The sequence below is a fragment of the Anopheles nili genome, chromosome 3 (assembly GCF_943737925.1).
Source record: "Anopheles nili chromosome 3, idAnoNiliSN_F5_01, whole genome shotgun sequence".
Taxonomy (NCBI): domain Eukaryota; kingdom Metazoa; phylum Arthropoda; class Insecta; order Diptera; family Culicidae; genus Anopheles; species Anopheles nili.
The window spans coordinates 52,657,658-52,681,624 of record NC_071292.1 but is presented as its reverse complement, the minus strand read 5'-3'; the positions used below and the strand labels follow the sequence as shown (position 1 = coordinate 52,681,624).

The following is a 23,967-nucleotide window of genomic DNA, read 5'->3' as shown; positions in this document are numbered from 1 at the left end:
CACAAATGAAAACGAAAGCCCCCCAGCAGGGGGTGAGATCGCGCGTTTTCCCCTCCAGGAACATGGTCCCCACCGGGTTTGGTCTTGTTTTTGTTTTTTTTTTCGCGTATCACCATCCTGCTCGCCCTTTCTGCTTTTTGCTGCTCAATCGATTGATTGGCGAGAGATCGTTTGCCCAAAAACTGCCCATCATGATCGCGCCCTTTTCGGAGAGGGCAACGCGTGATGACGAGCTGGCCGCAATTTCTGGACGATCTGGCGCGCTGGTGGTGCGGGAAATTGGAGCGAAAACTCCCTTCCCCCAAACGAACGGGGCCTCCTCAACATAATTGCCCTGTCTGCCGGCGGAGTCTCGCTTTAACGCTCCCGGATGACGTTCGTTTCCTTCCTGCTGTGGGTTCGATCGCTTTCCTTTAAACACGGGATACGTTTAAACGAACCCGCACGAGAATGGAACTGGACTGGGAATGGTGCATGTAGAGTGGTTTAATGGAAACTGGAAGCGAGGTTAAAATGTGATCGCATAGCTTTTCGACTAAGCTGACGAAGCCGTGAGCAGCTTCACACGATTCACAGCTGATGCCGAGGAATCTAAGGAATTCTGTTGTGTTGTCTGCTGGTTCGTGAGATGCTTCTCTGCTTCTGGCGTGAGCTTTGGATATCGTAAAAAATTTAAATGCTTTTCTCCAGAGTACATGCCATAAATTTCGTAACACCAAATAAGCGCTCTGAGCGATCGTCTACGAGCGTTTCGTTTTCGATGTTATTACATTTCACCAAAAACGGCTCATTGCGTCACCGAGGGCGCACAGCTGTGTGCACTCATTTTCCAAATTATCAACAAATTACTACCCCTCTTTTACATTTTCCGCTACCACATCCATTCGCTTTGGCGTTTCGCGGGCGTGTTGTGGTTCGCTTGCTTTCCGGCAGCGTTCGCCGGCCAACTCGCGTTGGCATAGCACGCGATTCGAGTTAATGCAGTCATGATCGAGCCACGATGATCGTTCGTGAGAACAGCACTTCCGTCCGATTTGGTAGCGGGCCGCCGCAGTCGACGTTCCGGTGGCCGCTTTGAAAGAGAAACCAAAAGTGAGCCACCATAACGCACCTAACGCGTGTATCTTGCCGAGCTTCGTCCGCAAGGAAGCTGTTTACTTTCGCGCTTCGAACGATCATTTTCGCGACCATCCCCAAAAACCGGTCGCGTGTGGTTGCCGTGCCAAATACCACCGCCACCAATCATCATCATCATCGCCGTGAATCGAAACAAAAATCCATAGAGCCCCTGGGGAGCGAGCCAAAAAAAAATACAGCTCATCTTTCGGGAGGCTGATTATGGATTCGTTTGCTAAATCATCATCATTCCGGTGCCTTTGCCGGGGCCACGATGTGTAAATGGAGGGTTGTTTTTTTTTTCTTCTTTGCTTCTCACCCCAACGAAAGCATCCCCGAGATGCTGGAGCGCGCACGAGCCCCCCATTCGTCACCGGTACTTGACAGGTTTCCGAGATTCTGCTGGAAGGAGAAACGGTATGGAATTGACCGCGGTATCCTCCACAGGCCACCAGCACGGCCACCTGACCGGATGTATTAGCATAATCAAACAGCTTGTTCGCGCTCGAACCCGAACCCTAGCGGTGGTGTGTTATGAATATTGATCCAAAATTAGTTGTCGATCCTAATCGCTTTCTCATCGCCCGTTCTCGTCACCTAAACCACGTCGCCTGGTGCCACGAACCAACGGTATCAGCTCTCGCGAGTCATTCGCGGCAATTCACTTTCCATATCCATGCTTCTCTTTCGAGTCCGGGCCCATATTGTTTCCCCGGACGGGACCATTCCGATCGGGCCCTTGAAGTGTTATTGAGTCGTCACTGGCCTCAATTTAATTTACGGAAGCCACCGAAAGGAAATTGAATAGTACCTAGAGAAAGAAAAAAAAGGTCCCCATGCTGGTCTTCGGCGGTCAAACGCGGTCACCTCTCGGGAGATTTGACACACGCGTGCCAAAAAGCCCTTGACAACTTCCTCTAAGGGCGCAAGCTCGCCGAAGGGCAGACAGCTCGTGATCCAAACATGCTTGCCTTTCGCTGGTTTCGAAAACGCCGAAATCATGCCGTTCTCCGTGTGGCTTTCGAGACTTATCGGAGGGAAAAATCCGTAACTCAATTTCACACCGGTTTCACGAAGCAAGGCGAGCAGACATGGACCCGGTGGGTTTATGGGCTTCCGCAAAGGTATCGATTCATCCTTTCGTGTATAGCTTTTTGGGGTGCTGGGTAAAATGAATTTTACATGCTGGGGCTACTCTTCAAAAGAGCAAGACGATTCCGGGCTTGAATCCGGGCAGTTTGCAATCCCTTGAGCATCCGAGTTTACCGATCCTTATCCCAGACTGGTCCCCCTTTCGAAAGGGATGGTCGAGTTGTGGAATGAGTTTGCAGAGGCGAAGTTCGCAGACCTGGATAAATGGATGAATGATGTGCGTTTCAATTTGTTTCCCGCATCGATGACAGTTGTCAAACTCGGCAACTTTGCTGGAAGCAGCGAAGTAAGTTATTCCGGCACCCTCGGGGAATGCCGGGACGGAGATTTTTGTTTGCCTCCAATTTTCGAGTACGAGTGTGTGTGTGTGCCCCAGTTCCCTGAGTGGCCATAATTTTGGTCTAACTGGTGCCAGGTCAGAAACGGTGCTTCGAAGAACCAGCAAAATGGCGACCAGAATATGATGAACGGTTTGACCCCGTCATTATCATGGTTTGGCTTCCCCTGGCGCCCTGGTAATGATGATGTTAGGAGATTCTTTCTACCATCCCGGCAGCGTTCATTTCCGGGGAAGTTGGAAACTTTACCGGCGCGTATTCTCCCGTCCAGGCTTTGTCCATGCCATTAGGGCCATTTCCTTCCCGAAGCATACCTTGCGGGCAATTATTCAATGTTGCAATCCACCGAAAAGAAGAACGTTTGAGGGCAATTATTTGGCACACGCCCGTTATGCCCGTAAACGATTTTAAGCGAAGCGAACCGTTCTTTCTCATCGGCATTTTCTGCAAAATGGGCCCCCCAAAAAAGGAAGCACATACCTAGCACAATCCATTAGAGCGCTTTGCGATGTTTTAAAATCCACACCGTTGCTGAATGCGAATGCGGGGGTCTTTCAGGGGCGCATTGGAACCCGCAGCCCAATGCGTAACGAACTAACCAGTTTCCAGAATCGTTTCCCGCGCTTGATGGATGTTTCTGGTCATTCCTCCTCTTCCAGTCGTGTTTTTTCTTTTCTTTTCCCTCTTCCAAAAGCGCCCTCAAATACAAGCCAGCGTCACTGGCTAACTGCTTCGATTTTCCGATCGAAAAATAAACATCCCTCAATCTAGCTCCATTAATGCGCTGTTAGACGAGAACAAGGATGGGTGGGGAGTCGCAAGATAAGTTCAACATCGTTCCGTAATGATTCGTTTCCTTTCGCTCGGCTCACCAAAACTGCCTTTTGCGATGGTTGCGCTACGGCAGGTCCTTCTCCGTGGGATCGAAAGAGTGACTTTGTAAGGATAACCCTCATCCCTTTTTTAAAAAAAACCTCCAGTCGGCGTTTGATCGCACCGAACCGAAATACCCATTTACCGATTGGTTCCCGCTCAGTTCCCCCAGTCGGTGTAGGGCTGTTTGTCGTGCCCAATTTATCGCCGGAACAATTAAACCCCATCAACGTCACGTCGCGTGTTGTACGAACTCGACCTCACCACGAATCCCAAAAGTACGAACGAGGCGACAAAATTCTTCCGTGTTCCGTAAAAGAGGGCCAAGGATTTCGATTGGTAATGGAAAAAAAATGCTTCAAACCGTGTGGAGCCACCGAGAGTCGGTGGGATGCTCAAATATCGTGCACCCCCGTGCGCTCGTCAAGCTCACCTTTTCTTCTTCCACCTGCCGAGATTCGTTAATACGTTTCACATGTTTCCGAGTAATAATCATAACGATCAGTCGCCTTCTGCCGTGGGGGTTTCAGGCCACATTCTCGCGCTGCTTGGCCACACCTTGACCGCGACTATTCGAGAGTACTTGTGATTTTCCTCACCAGTTCTCGATATTTTCCTGCCTCCCTGATTTGCTCGCCCGCAATCCCAATTCCAGCAATTCCATCAATCTTGCCGCTGAAGGCGAGAGCCTTTCTTCTCGGCGCCTTTGGCCGCGATACGCACGAATACCGACTTGTCGATGATTGCCGCCTGGACGGTGGGTTTGGTCCAGGCCAGCAGGAACACCGGCTAGAACCGGGCGAGTGGGCTTACGGGTCCTAAAAGTCATTAGGAAACCATTCTTACTCACCCGTAGGGCTTCAGGGATAGGAACCACTCCCGCGGGTATCGGCGGTGTGTTCGTTCTGATTTCGATTTGATTTATTCTTCACATGGGCGCGCACACACAAGCGAACACAAACGTCAGGAGGGCAGGTAGAATTTGACCGAATTCTCTGGGAACCCAGGGACCCCAGGGACGTCATCAAAAGGAGCGCGCTTCGTAAGCAGGCCGGCCGGACGTAGGTCGTTTTTTATTCTGTTTTCTTTTCTATCCTTTTTTCATCGCGCGACCGATCAAAGCATTTAAAGGGACCAAAATGTGCCGATGTTGCATTCACTTGTCCGACTTCCAAAGCACCCGAAGAAAAAAGAGGAAGTTCATTCAGGTGCGCTCAGCACGGCATTAGCGCAAGGATTTGACCGCATCCAATCAGTAGAAGCCAGCAACAACACACACACACACACAAAACCGTACAAAATTTTGATTGATGCCAGGCCGACTTTAAATGGCCGCTGGATTCCTTGCTACGTGATCGCACGGTCAGGATCTTTGAGGGTGCAAGCAGAAGAATGAAGCAGATGAAAAAGCAGACAGATCGTTATTATGTTGGAGTAGCGTGTTTGAAAGACTACGTCACGGTTGAATCTTGAACTACGTGACGTAATTACTGCTTGTCTAGACGGATGTATTTTTTTTCCTATCTTCGTTTCCTTTGTAAAGCATTCCTGTGGTTTTTTCTTAATTTCCTCGAACCGAATCCTTCACGCAGCATTTTAGAAAAATCATCGTACAAATCAACCACTCGTTATTCTCCCTGGGCGCGCATCCTGAAGCATCAGCTTGATTCCACCCAGCACGCCCATTCCCGCTCAACGCAAGTCCGGGAAAAGTTTACCTTAACGCGACCAAAGAACTCGCTTTGTGCCAGTCGGAAATCGCATCGATGAACAATTTCAATGCCCGCTAATGGACATCGGCAAACGAACGCTAAGGTTTAATTATAACTTTTAATAAGTTTGCTTTGTGTTAATGTCACACTTCCACCCACTCCGGGCTTCCACTTCCGCCACGAGGACAACGCTCCGGTGTGTTGAGACGTGATTTGCGGATTCGCAAACTAAAAAAAAAACCGCTTCAATCGATACCATCCCGTGGGCGTTCGGGCGACCCGGTATCAGCTCCACGAGTTGATACTTTGCTTCCGGGAACCGGAAAATGCGCGGACATTTTCGCTGATCTGCTTGTGAGGTTTTTGTGACGCGTTTGCGGGTGTTTCGGACACGTTTCGCGTGGTGTTTGAAGCAGTGTTCGATCGGTGGATCGAAAAAAGTTACTGACATTGATTCCAAACCCTCGGAGGGGTACTTGCAATTCCGAAGAGGAATTACCCGGTTCCATGATGCTTGCTTGATTTACATATCTCGACAGCGCGAGTCACAACACAGAACCATTAAAACTAAGCCGCAATTCCAACCTTACGACGAGCCCTCACATATCCGCGTATCGATCGGGCGCTTTCCGTGTTTAAAACCGCTTAAACGGGATCATTTTGCTGAGGTTTACAACCGCTCTTGCCGCTCTACAGGCTGTAACGAAACCGGGGAAATCGAAAGATCGTTAGCAAACGGCGTAAGAAAATACGCGCTGCAAATGCTCGTCTATTTGAAACCAACGAGTGGGCAGGAGAAAAAAATGCATAGCGCTCCAACCTACTTCTTCCACTCGATCAAGCACCAACGCAGAGTGACGCTATCGATACGCTAATGAAGCTGCTTAACCACTAACTCAACCGCCGGGCGTATAAAAAATAGCCAAGACATGACCAAGGTACGGTAAAAACAAGACGTCACCGATCGCCGATGGCGCATGTTACACTGCAAGCGGAAATGGTTCGAAGAGGTGAACCGAGATCCAGTTTTTAACACCCACGGTCTTCCGCTTGCGATTAGTTTATGCTCGATTTGGCACCTTACTCGAGCGGCTTGAAACGATAGCATGGAGGCGATGGTTATTTATGTGACCTTAGCACTACACAACGCGATTGAAGGGAACATTGAGCTGGTTTAAATTATCCTATGTTCAAAAAAAAACAAGCTTTCCACAGAACACGAATTTCCGTTGAGCCGTTTAAAATTGTTCCAGTGCTAATGTTCAAAATTGAATACACAAATCCCTAGTTTTCCTTGCTCTAGGTGCACTATTTTTACCACCACCACCACCAATCGCGCTAGTGTGAATCGAGCCGGATTTGCATCGAAGCTTTTGCTAATGAACGAATCACGAACGGAAAAGCACGGGACCAAAGCACCACCTGCAGGCTTGCCAGCTGAAACCGGGAAAAAGGGAAATGAGGTTTTCCTGGCTCCGTCGCTTCGACAAGATCAGATCACCATCGGGGCGCGATGCACGATTGCATTCCCGTGCATTCGAGATGCACTCCATGCAGCCGGTAACCGGCTCTCCGGTTGCTAGATCCGTTTCAGCAGCTTCAAACGGTCGACGGTGAACGAGTTTTGGCACTCCTTTTTGCCTGTGTTTGGCCGTCGCGATTGAAATCGACCGATAGGACGGGTGGATTTTCCACCGGCGAAATGATGGAAAACCGAGCACCGGGAAGCAACGTGGGTTGTAAGGGTGAAGGAACACGCTGCTCGTTGGATATTGCGTTTGAAATTGGTGCAGCTGATGGTTGGGGTTTGAAAGAAGCAAAAAAAAGCAATGTACATACACACACATACACGCGCATGACTTTCCTCTAAACGATGCGACGCCCAAGGTGCAGTTCATTGACTGAGTTGAGCAAAAAGCGGCAGATAGACGACAGCACAGCGCACTCCGCGTGTGTGATCGCATTATCTCGTGTTATATGTGAGCTCTTCGATAATATTTGCTCCCCCCTCCCCCACACACACACACACACACACGGGTTTGAGCATGCTGCCGTGTTTGCTTTCATTTTCACCCGCGGATGCATTCTTCGACGGGTTCGCTTCTTGGCGCCGCCCTTTCACACGCAGCTTGCTTGGATGGGATGATGCGATACAAACGTGTAGTGACGTAGCTGGCCGTGCTGGATGGCTTGTTTTTTTTTAGTGAGCGTGAAAGTAAGAGACAGCATCATCACTCGACAGGCTCACACCCGTCAGAGTGGCAAAGCTTGGTCGCTTTGGTTGGCTCACCCCCGCGGCAGGGTGATTTAGTTGTGAGAATTTTCAAACGATCCGTACAATTTTTCCCTCACAATGCAGCACCACGCACGCCGGCTCGGAGCTCGGGTATGATTAGGAGGACAGTTTTCCTTTGAACGATGTGTATTCTTTTTTGTTGTTCGTTTCACTTTTGTTATGTGAGATGGTGTCTCTCTCTCTCTCCCTCTCTTTTTCTCTTCACCCCCACATGCTTTTACGTGCCCGCGGCTAGTGATGGTTTCCCAGTGCGGGTAATATTTACTGACATTTTTCTTCATTATTTTAATGATATTGTTGCATTCAACGGCGCTGGATGAACGTCTTGGCGCTCGTTTCACACCGGTGTGTTGCCGGGTCGATTCACGCGACGAAAGGCTTTAATTTGCGAAGATCGCCGAGTTTCACTTAGCCTAATTGCTCATGCGAGGTTATTTGCTTTTGGAATGAAATTTTTACGTTTCATTGATGATGCATCTGCTGATTCGACTACTTTCGTTTGATGGGGATGTCATCGCTTGATTCAGAATTACATCAAGAGATGTCGCCTGTAGATAGCATACACCCGCGCTCTACATAACATCGAACGGGTTCGCTTAAAATGCCCCGAGTTATTGTGCCATCAAAGCAGACACTCAACTCATTAGATGTGCTCACAAAATGAGCTTCTCGTTGATGGTCCCACGCTGAACGTGAAGGATTCTTCGTTCTGTGGTTCAGTTGGAATTTACGAACGAAACAAAAAAATGCCACTTTGCTCGTTTGGGTGAATCAAAACGGCATCCCATCGCCAGCAGTCTCACTGATGTCACAATTTAGATAGCGCGATTCGCGGCGACAGGCAGAACGAAACATTCCAATTTTTATCGAACTCGCAAAGGGATCGCCGTCTACAGCGGATCCGTTCGAATGCTTGCAGCCAACGAACCCGAACCCATCCAATTTCGATCCGGACCTTGGGAATAAAAGGCAGAGCTTACTGCTCATAAGTCATAAAATGGTCGGCGCAGCTTCTTCGGGTAGGGTAGTTCTCCGGTTTCGATTAATCGTGCGCCTGCAAGAATTAGAGATAGCGTGAATGTATTTTACTGCCGTGTTCGGGGGAGGACCAAAATCGTCGCCAGAAGGAGAAAAGAACCCGTTAGAGAACGATTCCAGAAGCGTTCGTTAGATTAAACGCATCTTCATCGTAGCCACGGGTCTCCGGTGCGGGTTCGCGACTCGACTTGATCAGCTGGATGGTACAGCGATGCAATAAACGGACCTAAAGTGGAATTTCTCGACCAATTCCGGATTCTTGTAAGTAGCTGCATCGGCGTGGAAGCAACATCTCACTCGCCACAGGTGATGAGGTGATTTCCCCCCCCCCTTTTTCTATGGCCACAGCAGCACAGCGTTCCAACGACCGATGCGTGGCTCGTGCGGAACGAGTTAATCCTAGCCACTTTTCCTTTTATTATCAGCCACGGCATGGGGAGCTTCGATAGCGCGCGTTGCATCGAAAACGAACCATATTACGACGAAAATAAATTGTTCGATACTAATGCCAGTTGAGATAGGTTTGATTAGTTCATTACGAAATGATAGTGTGCTGCTGGATGAAATGAAGCAATCTTTCACAATGATAAAACATTCCATTATACGTATACTTAAATAGGATTTTTTAAACCAAAATTCATGTTATTAATCTCACTTTTACGTGTTGACGTTGGTTGGTAGCGAAATACGATGTCATATGAGTATCGTTGAATTAATCTGCCGCATATTAAGTTATCCTATTTAACGACTTGCATAAACAAATAAAGCCCACGATAGAAAGGGCTTAACTTATCTCGTGCGTTCGGAAAGCTTAGTAAAAGAATAAACTCCAGCTCAATAAACCATCACGCTCACTATCCCACCCTTGAATTATTGCTCGAGAAAAACGGTCCCGTAAAAGGTTTTACCTCCAGCACCGCAAACGGCCATCTACAAATTAACCGTTCATGCTCCCTAAAATGTTGCCCATCGGTCACTTCCCCAACCAACCGTTGGCTTCAAGTGGATCGTTTATGACTTATGACTTATTACTTACCCGCCTGTTCGCCCGCCGGTTCCGCTGCTTAGACGCTCGGGCACTTCTTTCACTTGCTTTCGACCATTTAGCCCTACCAATGCTAAGCACTTTCGCCGTCACATTTGTCTCATCCCGCGATGAGAACGGTTCCCCACAACTGCCGTGGCTCCCGTAACCTCTCGTAAAACCGGACGCTGGCAGGTTCAAGACGAAAGTAAATACGGCGGCTGCCCTCTTGGGGCTTCGCTGGCGTACGATGAACCAGCCGCGCGGGAAAACGCAAATGAATTTTTGCCGCATGCAATAACTCTATTACTCAACTGGAAAGTCACGCGCCGCTTTCTGTTGCGGTATTTTGATCTCCGATTATGAGCGGGATTTTGGGGCTCTTTTCCCAAAGCTACAGCTGGTTTTCTCATCAACCATCAGTCGTCGTAAGATAAGAAGAACAGAAGGCCCGGGTTAAGGTGTGTTCGTATGCGACTAAACGCACGAGTGTTGCGCGGGAATCACGCAAAATTTCTAACCCTAGCGTGTCGGGATTTTCGCGCCCAACCGTTTCTTTCTTCTCGTGCCGCGATCATAATTGCATGCGTACGTGCGAGATCGTGTGCGATCGTCCAACGGTGGGACAAGCATTTGCAAGCATTTTCTCTCCCGCGCACGATCGCAAACAATATCGCGTCATTCCGGGCGTCTGGCGCGAAAGAAAGTGCCATCTCGCCGTGGCGATGCTTCCCAGTTTCACTCGCTTTATCTCGGCATCTTTTGGACACGAAATCTCGCACATTTCGCCGACGCCTTCGGTGGACTGGTTGGTGGACGTTTGTTAAACTCACCCAAAGCCACAGCCCGTCAAGCGCAAAAGGTGTCAAACAGATTAGGTACATGGCCCAAACGGCAGTTAAACCACTTGCTGCTTGGCTTGGGCTAAAGCAAACATTAACACAAACACACACACACAAACATCTCACTGTCCGTTTCGATCGCACATTCGAGGCGTATGGAAATGTGTTCACTATTTTTTCACAAATTCTTTAAATATGCAAACTTTCTCCGATGCACGGGCACGCGATTTGGGGACAGTTTTTTGTTAGTTTTTTTTTTCTTTGTTTGCCTAAACAGGTGAAATATGTTTTCTCTTCACTTTCGTTGCGGGTGTGGTCTAATTGAAACGATAAAACAATATTTCTATTAACTTTCAATCGTAACCTCAATTTTGTTCATTCGCCAATGTTGCGAACTCTTCGATGTACGAGTGAATGAATTTCTAATATTTGCGATAGGATTTTATCCTTTGGTGTTTATGCTAATATGCTGCATAATAAGGCAATTAATTTTAAAATCTGTCCAAATGTTGAACCTCGGTTGGGGTGTGCTCTACAAAACATAATGTATAGGCCTTGCTTGCTTATTTGGCACATGTGGTAATCACTACAAGCTTGTTGAAAATTAGAATAGTTTGATAAACTCCACTCCTTTTTTATTTATTTTTAAGCTCTGATCTTACAAAAAGCCCGATCGGTCCGAGTATGACACAAATATTGCTGTTTAAATAACCCTTAAATTATTTATTGCGAAACTTACGTCTGCAGATATAACATACAAACGGCGAGATGAGCAATGCTTTCGTTTAGTGCCTGCATAATGTGCAGCAGCTTACATTTGAAGCATTCACCTTACATGTTGGCCAAATGGGTTAAGCAGTGACACGTGTATCAAACGCTTTCCGTTGGTGCCACATGCTTCACATCGTATTTTGAAGGCCCCTAAACTCAACCATGCTTATGCTTCTCGGAAAATGTGTTAATAATAAGGCTCTATTTGCTCGTTCAACAAAACACACACATAACCATCTAAAGTGGATCGCAGTTGATACCAGCGCTGAAACGAACGTTCGAGTGATTCAACATGCTCTCAAATCGATTTAGCAAACAGCGTTGCATCGATTAATGTTTGATAATATTTTTGAATGAATTTTTCACGAAACTCCAATAAATAATCAATATCAGCTGAACGATAGTGCGGTACGTGCACACATGTATCTCTACCGAACGGGAAAACTGGTCACGCAAACCATTGCCTACGGTGGGTGCTGAGGAAAAACGCCAGAACCAACAAACCAACCGGTCCGGTCGCTCCGTTTCAAACGAACTTTTGTGATTTATCTTAATGATAAATGATTGATTTTGCTCGCAGCGAAGCACGTAGCTCTCATACCGTACGTGCACCCGTACGGTGCAGCAAGAAGGATACCACATGCTGGGAAAATAATTTACTCGCAGAAAATGGGAAGAGGAAAATGGCACTGGCGAATTTCCACCCAACCTCCAACGTTCGCTCAATTAAAGCCCTTTGGAGCACCCGAGCAATTATGTTTGTGCAATGTTTGTCCTTGCCCTTCGGCGGCTCGTTCGGTGGCGCGCAATCGATTGGATCGTCCCGGGTGAATTGTATTGCTTTTTTATTGTCGTCTCGATCCCTCCCCAGGATTAATAGGTTTTCCATCGGCATCGGTAGCCTTTTCAAGCTTCAAAGCGGAGAAGCTCAATTGCGCGCGTTGTCGCTACAATCAACTGCCAACTGGGAAGCTTATTTTCGTTTTGTTTCAGTCTAAAAATATAATAAATTGCACTAGAAACGTGTTTTCCAGCTGCACCACGCGACGGTTTTGATTAATTTCGAATTGCGTTCCTCCAGCTGAGCATTGTAAGAAACATTCCGCTTTAGAAACGCTTAACGAGGCGATGGGAATTTGTCCAAATATTGTTGCCTATTCTCACGGGTTAAAGCCCACCACGGATGAATATTGATCGATAAAGCGTGAAACCACTCGTGAAAGGTTTCGGCTGCCGATCGAGCCAATTGTTGTGACAACTGGTTAAAAAAAAAACCGCGCACTCACACGGCGCGTAACCGATGCCATTACCTAACCAAAATTCCACACCAAAGCGGAAACTTTAAAACTTCCAGCTCTCAATAAACGGCAAGAAAATAAAGAAAAAGAGTGGCAGCTCATCGCTGATCGATTTTGCATTTCTCGCTGATGGCGCCGTTTCCTTCCTCTTCCGAGACACGGCTTCAGATCGATCGTCCCAAACCGTCAGCCGGCTCGTACAAATGCATCCCAGCGGTCAATCATCAGCTGGTGGGGCTTCGGTTGGGGTTGGTTTTTGTTTTCCATCCCCATTTGGTTTCCGAGTGCGATTTTGCGGTTCTCATCCGGCTCATTAATTGAGCCTATCGAAAGCGAAAGCCCCACCGAGCAAAGCCACGGGGTGGCATCAAGCCATCACCATTAGGCAATGGGGGGAAAAAGGCAAAAGAAAAAAACAGCCACGCACACTGTTTCTCGTTTGCCGGCGCGATTCGGATGCTGCTCTGGTTGTGATGCGCGGCACGCAGCTCCCAGCTACCACGGTCTCGGCGGAAAAAGCAATTATCAAGCGAAAGGCGAGTGGAAAAGCAGCAGCAGCATCACAAAAAAATTGGCCCCCCCTAACTCGATCGCTCGATCTTGACTGCTGGGGGTTTTCATTCATAGGGGTAGATCCGTTGCCAACCCCCAACGGGTGATGGAACCCTGGTTTTGATCTTCATCTCTAAGCGTGTTGCGTGATGAGATTGTGCGCCGATGACTGAAGGTGGCTGAACTTGACGAACTTCACGGATTATATCTAGGCGGTGTTTTTTCTTTCTCTCCCTCTCTATCTGTCTTCTCGATCTCACTCTCTCGCTCTCGCTGCCGACAAGCGAACAAGCCGTCGAAAGAAAGCGCAAGCGAGTGTAGGCAAGATGCACTTCCGTTATGACATTGGCTAATTTTGACTGAAAACGCGCGCCCAGATCGACACCGAAGCTCGCCCATTAGCAACCGATGCAGCCGCCGGTCGGCTGGCAAGCTTTTCTTTCGCACTCTCCCGTCCCGACTTGTTTATGTTGAACTTTGAAAAACGTCTGAAAATGCTACGAATTTTCCTCTCACGGTGTTTTTTCTTTCTTCATCTCCGTTTGACTTTCGCTACAGGTGGAACCTCGAGCAGCTCGAGCCGGTACGCCAATCGGACGCAGCAGTTGGCTCTTACGCCGGAGGAGGAACCGCTGGACTCGTGCCCGGTAAGTAAGAGGAGCTTTTTTTTATCTAATCACCCACCCAAACGATTTATTCGAGGCCTCGCGCGAGGTCATCGACGACGAGATGTAACGAAATCGATTGCTCCTCTGCCTATGAAAACTTCCTTGTGATCTTGGGAAAATTAATTACGTTTAGTTCCGTTTGCCTTTCTGATCGATAGTCCCATAATTGCTAGGTATAAAGCGTAAAGGCCGCGTTCTTTTTAAAGATCATCTTTGCGCATCTAGTCCGGATGTTAATATGTTCTGTGTTTCTGAAGCCCATTTGCAGTTAGCACGATTGTTCGCCTTTCTCTTCGAAACACCAAGATTCTGCAATTTTTGCGATCCTTTCGATGGCAAACTCATACACACTCATGAAATGGCACAGAAAATGTGGCACGTGCTAATAAAGTACGCCCAACGGTCTCGAACGCCGTAGTTCAAGCCGGCACAAGACGAGGTAATCCATCATCCCACCCATCGGGCCGTTTTCTGCGTGCCTATGCATACCACCCCACGGTAATGAATGGGCTTTGGGTGGGGTTTAATATAACGAACAATCGCGACGACAATAAATTACTATCGAGCATATTGCTCCCGCCTCCGCACAAAACACCCTCAGCCTCAGCCCCTTCTCCGTGTGGTTAAAGTGCCATTTGGTTTCGCCTCGCTTTTCGCTCGGCTCGGAATCAATGAAAATCGATACAGCTCTCTTGCTGCCTTTTGAGTGTGGCCGCCGGTGGGTACCGTTTAAGCACCACGGGCGTCTTATCACGCGCGTTATCTGATAATGGTGGGTTTTGTGGTGCCGTCCCGAGCCAGCCGAGGGGACCGATGCATATTTCGCTTTTTTAATAAATGTCAACCGATCGCTCGAGACACGGTATTGCGTGAGTGTCAAACCGTGTCGAAAAAGCGCCCTCGGGCGATGAGAGTGAGAGTGATAAACAAACAAAAAATGGCTGTTTTGTCACAAGCGCGTGCCGATTGAGTGCATCGCTTATTGCAAATTTGATGCAAAACGCGCACGTATGCTGTGTGTTGCTGGATGCTTTCTTGGGATGTGGAAAATCGTTTGCGCATATCGAAAATGCGCATAATTTCTCAACGCTCGTACATATCTAATGTACGCGCTTTCGCATTAATAGCGCGTGTTTGTCCCAATCGTCCCTGAAACCTCACAAGGCAAGACTACGAGCACGGTCTAGCCATCAGCAGCAACTACCTCCGTATCTTATCGATTAAGCAATCGAGTTCCATCTCCCGACAATCGTCTTCTGTTTTAACAATCCAGCCCCTGCAGCTGTCGTGATAACGGTCCACTACCACCACGCCAACACGCTGTCTTCCTCGTCATCTGATCGCCAGACGTTCGCGAACATGACGCTACTCTCAATACTCAGCCCGGGATATGGCTCCTGAGCTCAGTGCCTGACACTCGAGGCTGACGTCTTACCACGGGCCTTGGCTGCGGGGAAAATTACCCACCTGATAAAGCGTACCCTTCATACGAAACGGAGACCCAATTAGCGGAGTAAAGCACACGCGGGCCAACCACCATCAGTCGCCAAGTGGATCTGCTTAAGGGCACCTGAGCCTACTCACTGGATTCATCTGTTTGATTGTGCAGTGTACAGCAGAAACCAAATATTGTACCATGTGAACCTCCTTTCAATGGGTGTTTTTTTTTTTTGCTGTTCAAGCCTATCCCGTGTGTCTAACATCTCCACACTCTCGCTCTCTCTCTCTCTCTCGAAGCAAGTGTAAAAAAGCAGTCAAGTGTCCTTGCGCGTGTGAAAGGCAACCGAACGCGTGCGTGTTCCGTCAGTGAATGAAAAATAGTCCCGTTCCCGGGGAATGGTGCCACAGACCGTAGAATATTAACTGTCCGTTACGCCAAGCACCCAAGGCACGCAAACTATCCCGGGGAGCCATTTATTCGTTCTAGTTGCCGCGGGAATGGGGTAAACCCGCCCGTAACTCCTACGTCAACGTTGAGTTCCGACGTCAAGGAGCGTGTAATTTACTATCGTCCTTTTTAGCTGCAATCCACCTGCGTTTGCTTGCAAAATGCTCATAAATCAATCGCACCACACGCCCCGGTGCTCGCAGCTCGCTCGTCCGGCAGCGTTACGCGGCAGCGAATTAAATTAGATCAGTGTGGAGTAATTAAATCCCCATAGCCTGTCCCGGTGGCTATTTTATCGCGAAGAAAAGAGTACCAAACGCTTCATTTTTTTTCTTGTAAATTGTGCAAAAACTACCTGTTGAGATAGTTCACTGCCACGATATGGTGCATACTAATTGCTAAGCACCAGGTGAAGCGTCTTCGTCGCTGTATGCCCTTTTTCCAACCGAAAAAGGGTGGAAATACGGAAATGAGGTTTAATTAAAAAAGTGTTCTCATACAGCGCTTCCGAGCGAGGGCGCTCCGGTAATAATAATTTCATTCTTTCTCGCGCTCAATCGCAACTGGAGACCATTGCTTTCGTGTGCGGTGTAACAAAAGCCGCCACCTAGCAAAAAGGACCGACGGGTTGAGTGGCGGCGGATTGATCGTGGCCATTCGGTGTACCAACAGCAGCAGCGGCGGCTTGCTTTGCCGACATTGGACACCCTCTTCAGTGCGAAAGGGCGATGAAGAGGAGCAATTTCCTGGACGATCGGAAGGATACTCGAACCGACACGTTTTCGTCTCCCGAACGAGGCCACAGTTAAGCCGGTTACCCCGTTGAGCTGGGTTATAAATGGCTTTCGGTTGGTTTCCCGCATTCAAGCCGCAGCATTATTCACTTCGTTATACACACACACACACATTACAATTTATTGCATCGCGGCCCATCGCCGGTCGGGTTTTGATTGATGTGCCGTACCGGGTTGGGAAGCCATTACATTTGATGCGGAAATGGGCCGGAATAAGCAACGGTTTGTTTGTTTTACATCTAAGAATTAACATCCTTACGTTGGGTCTCGAGTTGTAGCTTGCTTTTTAAAGCCCCTAAACGACTTCCATTAGCCCCCCAATGATAGCAATAGTCTCGCGTGTGCCGCGAGCAGAGCTGATCGAACCCGTCAAAGAGATAATTATTATCTTCAAGTGCTAAGTTTCGAACGTTGATGACTGCATGATCGTCAGCAGTCGTGCGTTTGCTTCTCGCGATAACCAACCTAGCATCTTGTTTTTCACGGACACTGGTCTCGGCTGTCGCACCGTACGTGTTCGACACAAGAATCTACCTTCCTTTCTGTCTAATCCAACACCAAGTGGCCGCTGAAGTGGTGCAACAGAAATCTAAAAATACATCGAAATAATTGCCAATAATCGGCAACCGGTGGTGGATTAGACTGGCTCTCTAAGCCCGAGTCGGTATCGCCCTTACAAAACACGGTCTTTAATCGCACGCGAGGCGATACGCCGCCTCACCGGAGGTCTGCGATTGATCCCCACCTTCAGCCTCGACGAGTAATTCGAGTACCACTCCCCCCCGAGCGGAAGGAAATGGCTGTAAAGAGTGCAAATTTTACCAATTACAACCAGTGATTAGCGGCAATCCATCAATTGACGGCATGGATTCTGCGGCAGGACTCGAACGGGTGGCGTGTGAGCGGACCAGTGGCGGTTTTCATTGTTCCCGGATGAATTTGCATTCTAGAGTCTCGCCTTTCCTCAGTCCAGTTCGATAACGAATGAACGAACTCGGTGGGGCCACGGTGGGGTCGTCCGGAGGGTGATGAGTTTGGTGGCTCCTCAGTGCGCTCCAGTTTGCATGTTAATGAGCTGAAACGCGGAAGGCCAAGCAATGGAGCAGCCCCTGCAATGCAGATGGGGTGCCCTGGGCACCTGGGAAATCTAGAAAACATGCTGCTCTTTGTTGTTGGGGTAATATATATTTTTTTGTTTGCTTGTTTGCACCGACGATGGGAGCATACTTGCGCAATGAGGAATCTTTGGCTGCTTCCCCCTTGGGGGTGGCCCAGTGGGCAGTACTCGAAGGTGAGGCGAGATACTGCATGCATAAATCAAACCCCCACACTCACATGCACGTTTCGGGGATGGTACGCTCCAATAGATATATGGGGGTGGTGGGCTGTTTTCCCATCGATCGAAATGCGGTGATAACGCCACCAGATACCGTCACCGTTACCGCATAGTATGCAACTTCGAAAGCCGAGAGGGTACAATCGATGGGTGAATGTAATCCGCTTTCATTCGGTAATTAAACGGATGGGTGTTTTTCTTTTGCAGGCGACTTTTAAGAAAATATCGCCAGCCAAAGCGAATCGTTTTTTTTTTATGTAGCGTATGAAGGGAAAATGTTTTCAAAATTGAATGTTTCTTCGTAAAAATCGCTTCAAACAGTCATCCGCGCAGGCTGAAGTGCTCACGCCGTGACAACAAAATCATTAAGTTCATGGTTTGCGGATTAAACCGAGACAACCGTGACAAGTGCTTCGATCAGAAAATTAATAAACTGAGCTTTTTAACAAAGCTCATGATGCACAATCAATCCGCTCGAGTGTCCGCAAACATGGAGTGTATTGCGAAATAGTGGCAAATGTCAAGTGTGTTTGATGCCCAGCATCGATTTTGTGTGGTGTTACTCTACGATTGATGCCACCGTGCGCTCGATCCGTTCGTGGACGAGGCTATGGACGAGGTAGACGAGGCGCTCGGTTGCTTCAAAATGAAATCCTTTTTCCGCAAGTACCAGAGCAAGAGCATGGAGTCGCTCTACAAACCGCCCCCGAGCGTACTCACCGTGAAAGAGCTCGAATCGATGCCCCGGGCCGAACGGACTCGTCCTGCTCGGCGGTACAGTTTCATGGGCATGCACTCGTCGCGTGACATTTCCACGTCCCGGGAAGAGCTGGCAAAGGCCAACCAACGGAAGATGTCTGCACGGGCATCGGTTATCCATCGTGTCACACTTTTGGAGGAGAAAAATCAGAACGAACCCGACCAATGCGCGGTGTCGACGGAGTGTGAGGACCTGCTGGACAATGGAGTGTCCCTTATTACCTGCCCGAAAGTAACAACGGAGCTTATCAGTTCACCTGAGCAACGACCGCCACCAACGGTGGAGCGCGACCTAAGCTTCCTGGGGATTGGTATGGTAGTCCTGTGATTTTTCCTTCTCTTTTTTCCATCACACCACATCATTCCACGATCCAATTTACGTTCGGCTGACTTTATCGTCCCCTTTTTTCCTTCTTCTCTCGCGTTCATCCACTCCGATTTATTGTTTGCTCCATGATGATGGATGCACGAACCGTACCAGATAACGGAAGCGAACACAGGGCATACCAGAGAACCAACTCGACCCCTATCTTTCGGCCCAGGTCGTATGGGCGCCGATCGAATGGTTTGAGAGTGTTCCGCTTCCCCGACATTATAGAAGAACCGGCTTACGAAACGCCAGTTGGAGTAAGTAAAATTTACCTGTGAATACTGCTCTGCAATGTGGTAATTTGCAATACTCTCGAAAAACAATAGGGCTCATAACAAAGAACAGGGTCGTACAAGCTGCTCTTGATTTTAAATGATCCGCTAGACAAATTTTACATTCACAAGAAGCATGGAGTTCTGTAAAACTATGAGAATGCTTTCATATAGCCACAGCTTTTTTACAAAGCATATTTATGTTTCATCAGATGAATTCAAATTCTCAGATCAATCAGATGGAATTCAAATTTTCAAACATATTGACGTTAAAACAAAATTATCATATTTGTCAAGCTGACTTGATTCCGGTCGCGATTTGCTGACCCCTAACAAAGAAGGCCTTGCCAGGGCATGAAATATAACCGTTGCTCGCGTTTTTATTATTGAAGAATTTCATTACAGTAGGCTATTCGGGCCATAGTAAATCGAACGTCGAATTATTCTTACATTTCAACTGACATCTTATCCGACCGTACCGTGTGATACTTTCGTGGTGAATTTAAATACCAACTAATAACGTTTACATTTCTACCGGTGTTTGCTAAGTTCAGCAGATGGACATTTCAAAAGTTTTAATCCGTCAATTGAGCGCCCGCGAATGGCGTCGGTTTGTGGCATTTCGAAGTTTACCGGCCGATTCCATTGATCCCTTGTTTCGCCAGCAAATACTGGCCGACTATGAAGTGCACTTTTACGAGTACGATGAAGCGAAACGGCATGAGGCCGTGTTGAAAGATACGGTAAGGTTTTCCCTGGATGATCCCGAACCACAATCAAGTCACCATCATAGCGTGGAGGATTCCGATGGGAAGGTTCACCAATTAGTGAAAATAGCAGTCGAAAGCGACGAGGAGGAAGGTTGTTATTTGTACACTATTATGGGCTGTAGTTAGTTTTACTTTTTCTGTCTATGCTACAACGGATTCTCTTGGGTTTCCTTTTTGTTAGATTCTCGAGAATTACCGCTCCCTACTTTATCCGAAGAAGATGTTCAGATGATAGAGGTACATTTTCGTAACACAAAGGCATGCAAAGAGCAATGAATTCGTTACATCTCGAATGGTTAATCTACTGCTTTTCATCATATTCACGTTTAAACAAAGGCCAACCGATAGATCGACAGCAATACGTTCCAGACGCTGTGGTATACGTTAATCTAATTGTTTCTATTCCATTCTGTACGCGCTTTCAGAGATTAGTATCGGATCTGAAGTTTCCCAATCTGCTACCGCCGAATCCTGTGATTAAGGTAATGTCTCGGGCCACTTGCCTAAACCGAGCGCTGATGCTCGGAAATCCCAGCTAATGCAGCAAATGAACCGCATTATGTACTTTTCCCTCGCTCTATTTACAGATTTTGATTGCCTTCTGCAAGAATGATCCCGTGTTCGAAGCGCTGGTCAATGCCAGCCATCGCCTCAGCATGGAACCTACGTTCGTCAAGTCGGCCGAAGCCGCCATAGACGCGTTCCAGAGCCCTAGCACGGGCGGTCATCACATCGTCATTGTCGACGCGCGATACCCACGAATAATCGAGGCCGAGGCGCTTGGCAGGTGAGCCTAAATGTAGACTAACCACGTTACGCCATCGCTGCATGCAAGTGCAGTAGATGATGTTGCCAAGCTTTTGAAAATCATGATTATAATAGCTTCAACGCATGTACACGCCGTCAAGCAGAAAATCTCATTAATAATTTGAATACACGTCGTAAGAAGCAATTTCGAAACATCATTTTAATACGCTTCTTTTTTACACACCCCTAGGTCAATTCGAAATTCAAAAGGCAGCCAACACACGACCATGGTTGCGGTGGTAAAAAAGAGGTACGTTCGCCCAAAAATTCAGTTGTTAAACATATCAACCTTTGCCATCATTAGCCTGAACGTTTTCAATGAGCACAGCACGTTGCAAATCATTAGCGAGATTCGATCCCAAATAGGTTCTTCATTATTCCAATCACCCGAAATGAATGGACTCCGGTTCGGTTCTCGAAAATCACTTTCTTTTGTGAGTGATTTTAACATGTTGCTGGTCCGTTCCATAGAATTTCAGTGATGGAAAACGAAAGCCGTGGATGAACGTACCATCCGGTCCATCACGGACAACTCTCATATTGTACCGTTTTTTTTTCTCCAAAATCCTGTCAATCGAATAAAGGAATATTCAATGGATCCTTGTAGGTGTCACTCTTGATATTGAATCCCCGTGAACGTGCTGTGCGTAACAGGTACTGATAAATGGATTCGTGACCATGTTTTTGCCGGGTGGATTTCATCATCGATTCGCCATTCATTGGCTACCCACGGTGGGACAGCGGTGTCCAGTTTGAATTCTTTTTTTTTCGCTCTCCACTCTGACCGTGTAACCATCGAAATATGAAAAAAAAACGTTGAATCCGATTACAGTAGATTAGTTTCAAATGATGGTAAAGGGAAAATAGGAACATTTGTATGCCGTAACTTATCTTGCTTTTTTTTTAATTTTCGACTTTCTGCAGCGTTTTCGAAAAGGACGACATGGCTGTGATTTCTTTGTTGGAAGTTGGCTTCAATAGGGTAAGTGTGCATTCGAATCGTGTATTCTCATTTGAATTGATGATTTCTTTCCCGTATCGCTAGTGGTATAGTAGTAGTTGAGATTTGAGTGTACAAAAACTTTTTTTTTGCTTTGGAAATATCAGCTAGGGTCAAATTTCCACCACTGCTCGACAAAGCGCGAGCAGCGCAGAGTTCTCGGAACTTTCCGATACTTGATTGACGCCGGAGCAATTGACGTCAATCTATCCATGCTACCTCACTCAACAGTCCGGTTAGATTAGTTTCAATAGATCCTTGCACTAGCGCTCCCGCATTTCACACTACACAGCTTTGTCGCGCTTTATTCGAGGAAAACTGTGCTCCTTTTCCACTAGACACTCACGTCACGGTGGGAAAGAATGTGTTAGATTGACGTACCGAGATGGGGCGAGGGTCACATGTACCCAATTGGCGTTTGACATTCAATTTACCATGACCGCACGTGGAGCCTTTGGAGACTCTTCATTAACTTCACTCGCCCATCATACGCCCAGGTGGATGGTCCTGCCTAACGTAAAGCCAGCCGGTTCATTTTGACCAGGCAAGTCCAGCAAATCCGACCATACGATGCCATCGAAGCGACTCTACTCTGTTCGCCCGCACAAAAGCGAACGCTGTTGACCATCGATTAACAGCAATCGATTACGTTGGTTTAATGTTGCCGCTTAATAATGGTTAGTCCTGTTTTCTTCCTTTGCAGTGCATTATCGAGTCTCCACATGTATCGATTTGTTCGTCGGAGCTGCGGCAAATCCAGCACTCGCTCGTCCGACCACAGAATGTGATATCGACTCAACAGGTAGGTTTTAATCCCTCGTTTAGTCATGCCATTCCATTCCCCGGGCTTACCCGATCCAGCAGCGTATACGAGCATCGTCCTTATGCTATCCAATGTCCCGAGTGGGTCAATTTTGCTTTCTGGCGGTGTCATCGTGCCGTCATCATCGTTAGCGTTCAGCCACTACCAGCACGTACGAGGGGTTGAGCATTTTATCGTTGTTTATGTGCCGCTCATATCGCAGCGATGATCCAGCGCGCCAAACGACCATGGCTTTCTTTTGCTAGCCGTTGTTCCAATCCGTTCAGAAATTTATTCATCGTCGGGCCAATCGCCGCAGTGTGGGACATTTTAAGTGCTATTTTTAACTACGAAAAATGCCATAGCTAAAACCACTCATTGCACTCACCGAACGCAATGGTTATAAATTAATTCATTTCATTGATGAGCCAATTTTGGAAGCTGTCACTGTTTTCAATGGATATCGAGAGCACTTAATAGTCAAATGGATGCTTCGTATCAGCATCTAACGTCGAACAAAGCTTCCAAAGCAATCTACTTTATGTATCTCATCAATCTGCGCTATTTTAAAACGGTCGGAGAATTTTTCGTATAGATAATTTGAGTTGCTGAATATAATGTTAGTGCTAGTATGATGCGCTATAATGCATTTATCCACTTTACATCAGTCTTATGCAACTCCATCAACTGCAGTGTATTCTATTAAACGGATTCACCTGAGTAAAAATCAGGTGTGTTCCTGTTTCAAACATTTTCTTGTGTTTTATTAACCTTCTATATCTTGGTATGGCACCAATATCTTTGAGACCCATGGATACCCTTTCGTAGAATTCACTTTATTAGGACACTTTTCTGATATAACCATGCATCGTAGCAAGTTGTGACGAATTTAGAACCAGTGAGTGCTGGATTTAAATTCGTTTCATCGGCAAATTTGCTGTTAGCCAACGATTTCCAAAGACTGGCACTAAATTTATCGCTCAGTCATGCTGTCTGTCACTTTATGTCACACCGTGCACGCACAAATGCACCGACCGTTTTGTTCGCGTTGGCCAGACCGTGGTTGTGATTTATCGAGCACCGGCAGGTGGATAAATTGAATCATGTCATCAGTCTCATGACTTAAAATGCAAATTTTATGGTGCTGTACCTCTGCTGCTCTGATGACAGAGAGAAAGAGCGAGTTGCACAGGCACTCGTTTCAGTGATTGTGTTGGTGAAACTAAAAGCTTTATTTGTAAGATAGTATACATACTGTATTGCTAATCGCTTTAGTGGTAGCCTACGAAAGACTTAAATGTCAATCAATTAAGTAGTGCTCTACACTGCGAAAGCGATGAGTACGTTTTTTTGGTTGTTTGATGATTCAAACATGTTTATTTTTCCACATGCGAATGCGAAAAGTATCATGTTGATCATCGTTCCAGTAGTTTGTTCATCTCGTTTTCAAAAACATGCCGTTCGGTACGCTGCAATTAGTCCCCCATCA

General features: G+C 47.3%; 1 protein-coding gene across 1 annotated transcript in view; it reads left to right on the top strand.

Annotated features, from left to right (window-relative positions):
- The window catches only part of LOC128727170 (high affinity cAMP-specific and IBMX-insensitive 3',5'-cyclic phosphodiesterase 8), an 85,280-nt gene that overhangs the window by 57,350 nt on the left and 3,963 nt on the right, over positions 1-23,967 (top strand). Inside the window, exons 5-10 of the mRNA XM_053821046.1 lie at positions 13,571-13,659; positions 20,295-20,351; positions 20,457-20,656; positions 20,867-20,926; positions 21,601-21,658; positions 22,380-22,478. Coding sequence (XP_053677021.1) covers positions 13,571-13,659; positions 20,295-20,351; positions 20,457-20,656; positions 20,867-20,926; positions 21,601-21,658; positions 22,380-22,478 — 563 coding nt within the window. The remainder of the gene's footprint in view (positions 1-13,570; positions 13,660-20,294; positions 20,352-20,456; positions 20,657-20,866; positions 20,927-21,600; positions 21,659-22,379; positions 22,479-23,967) is intronic.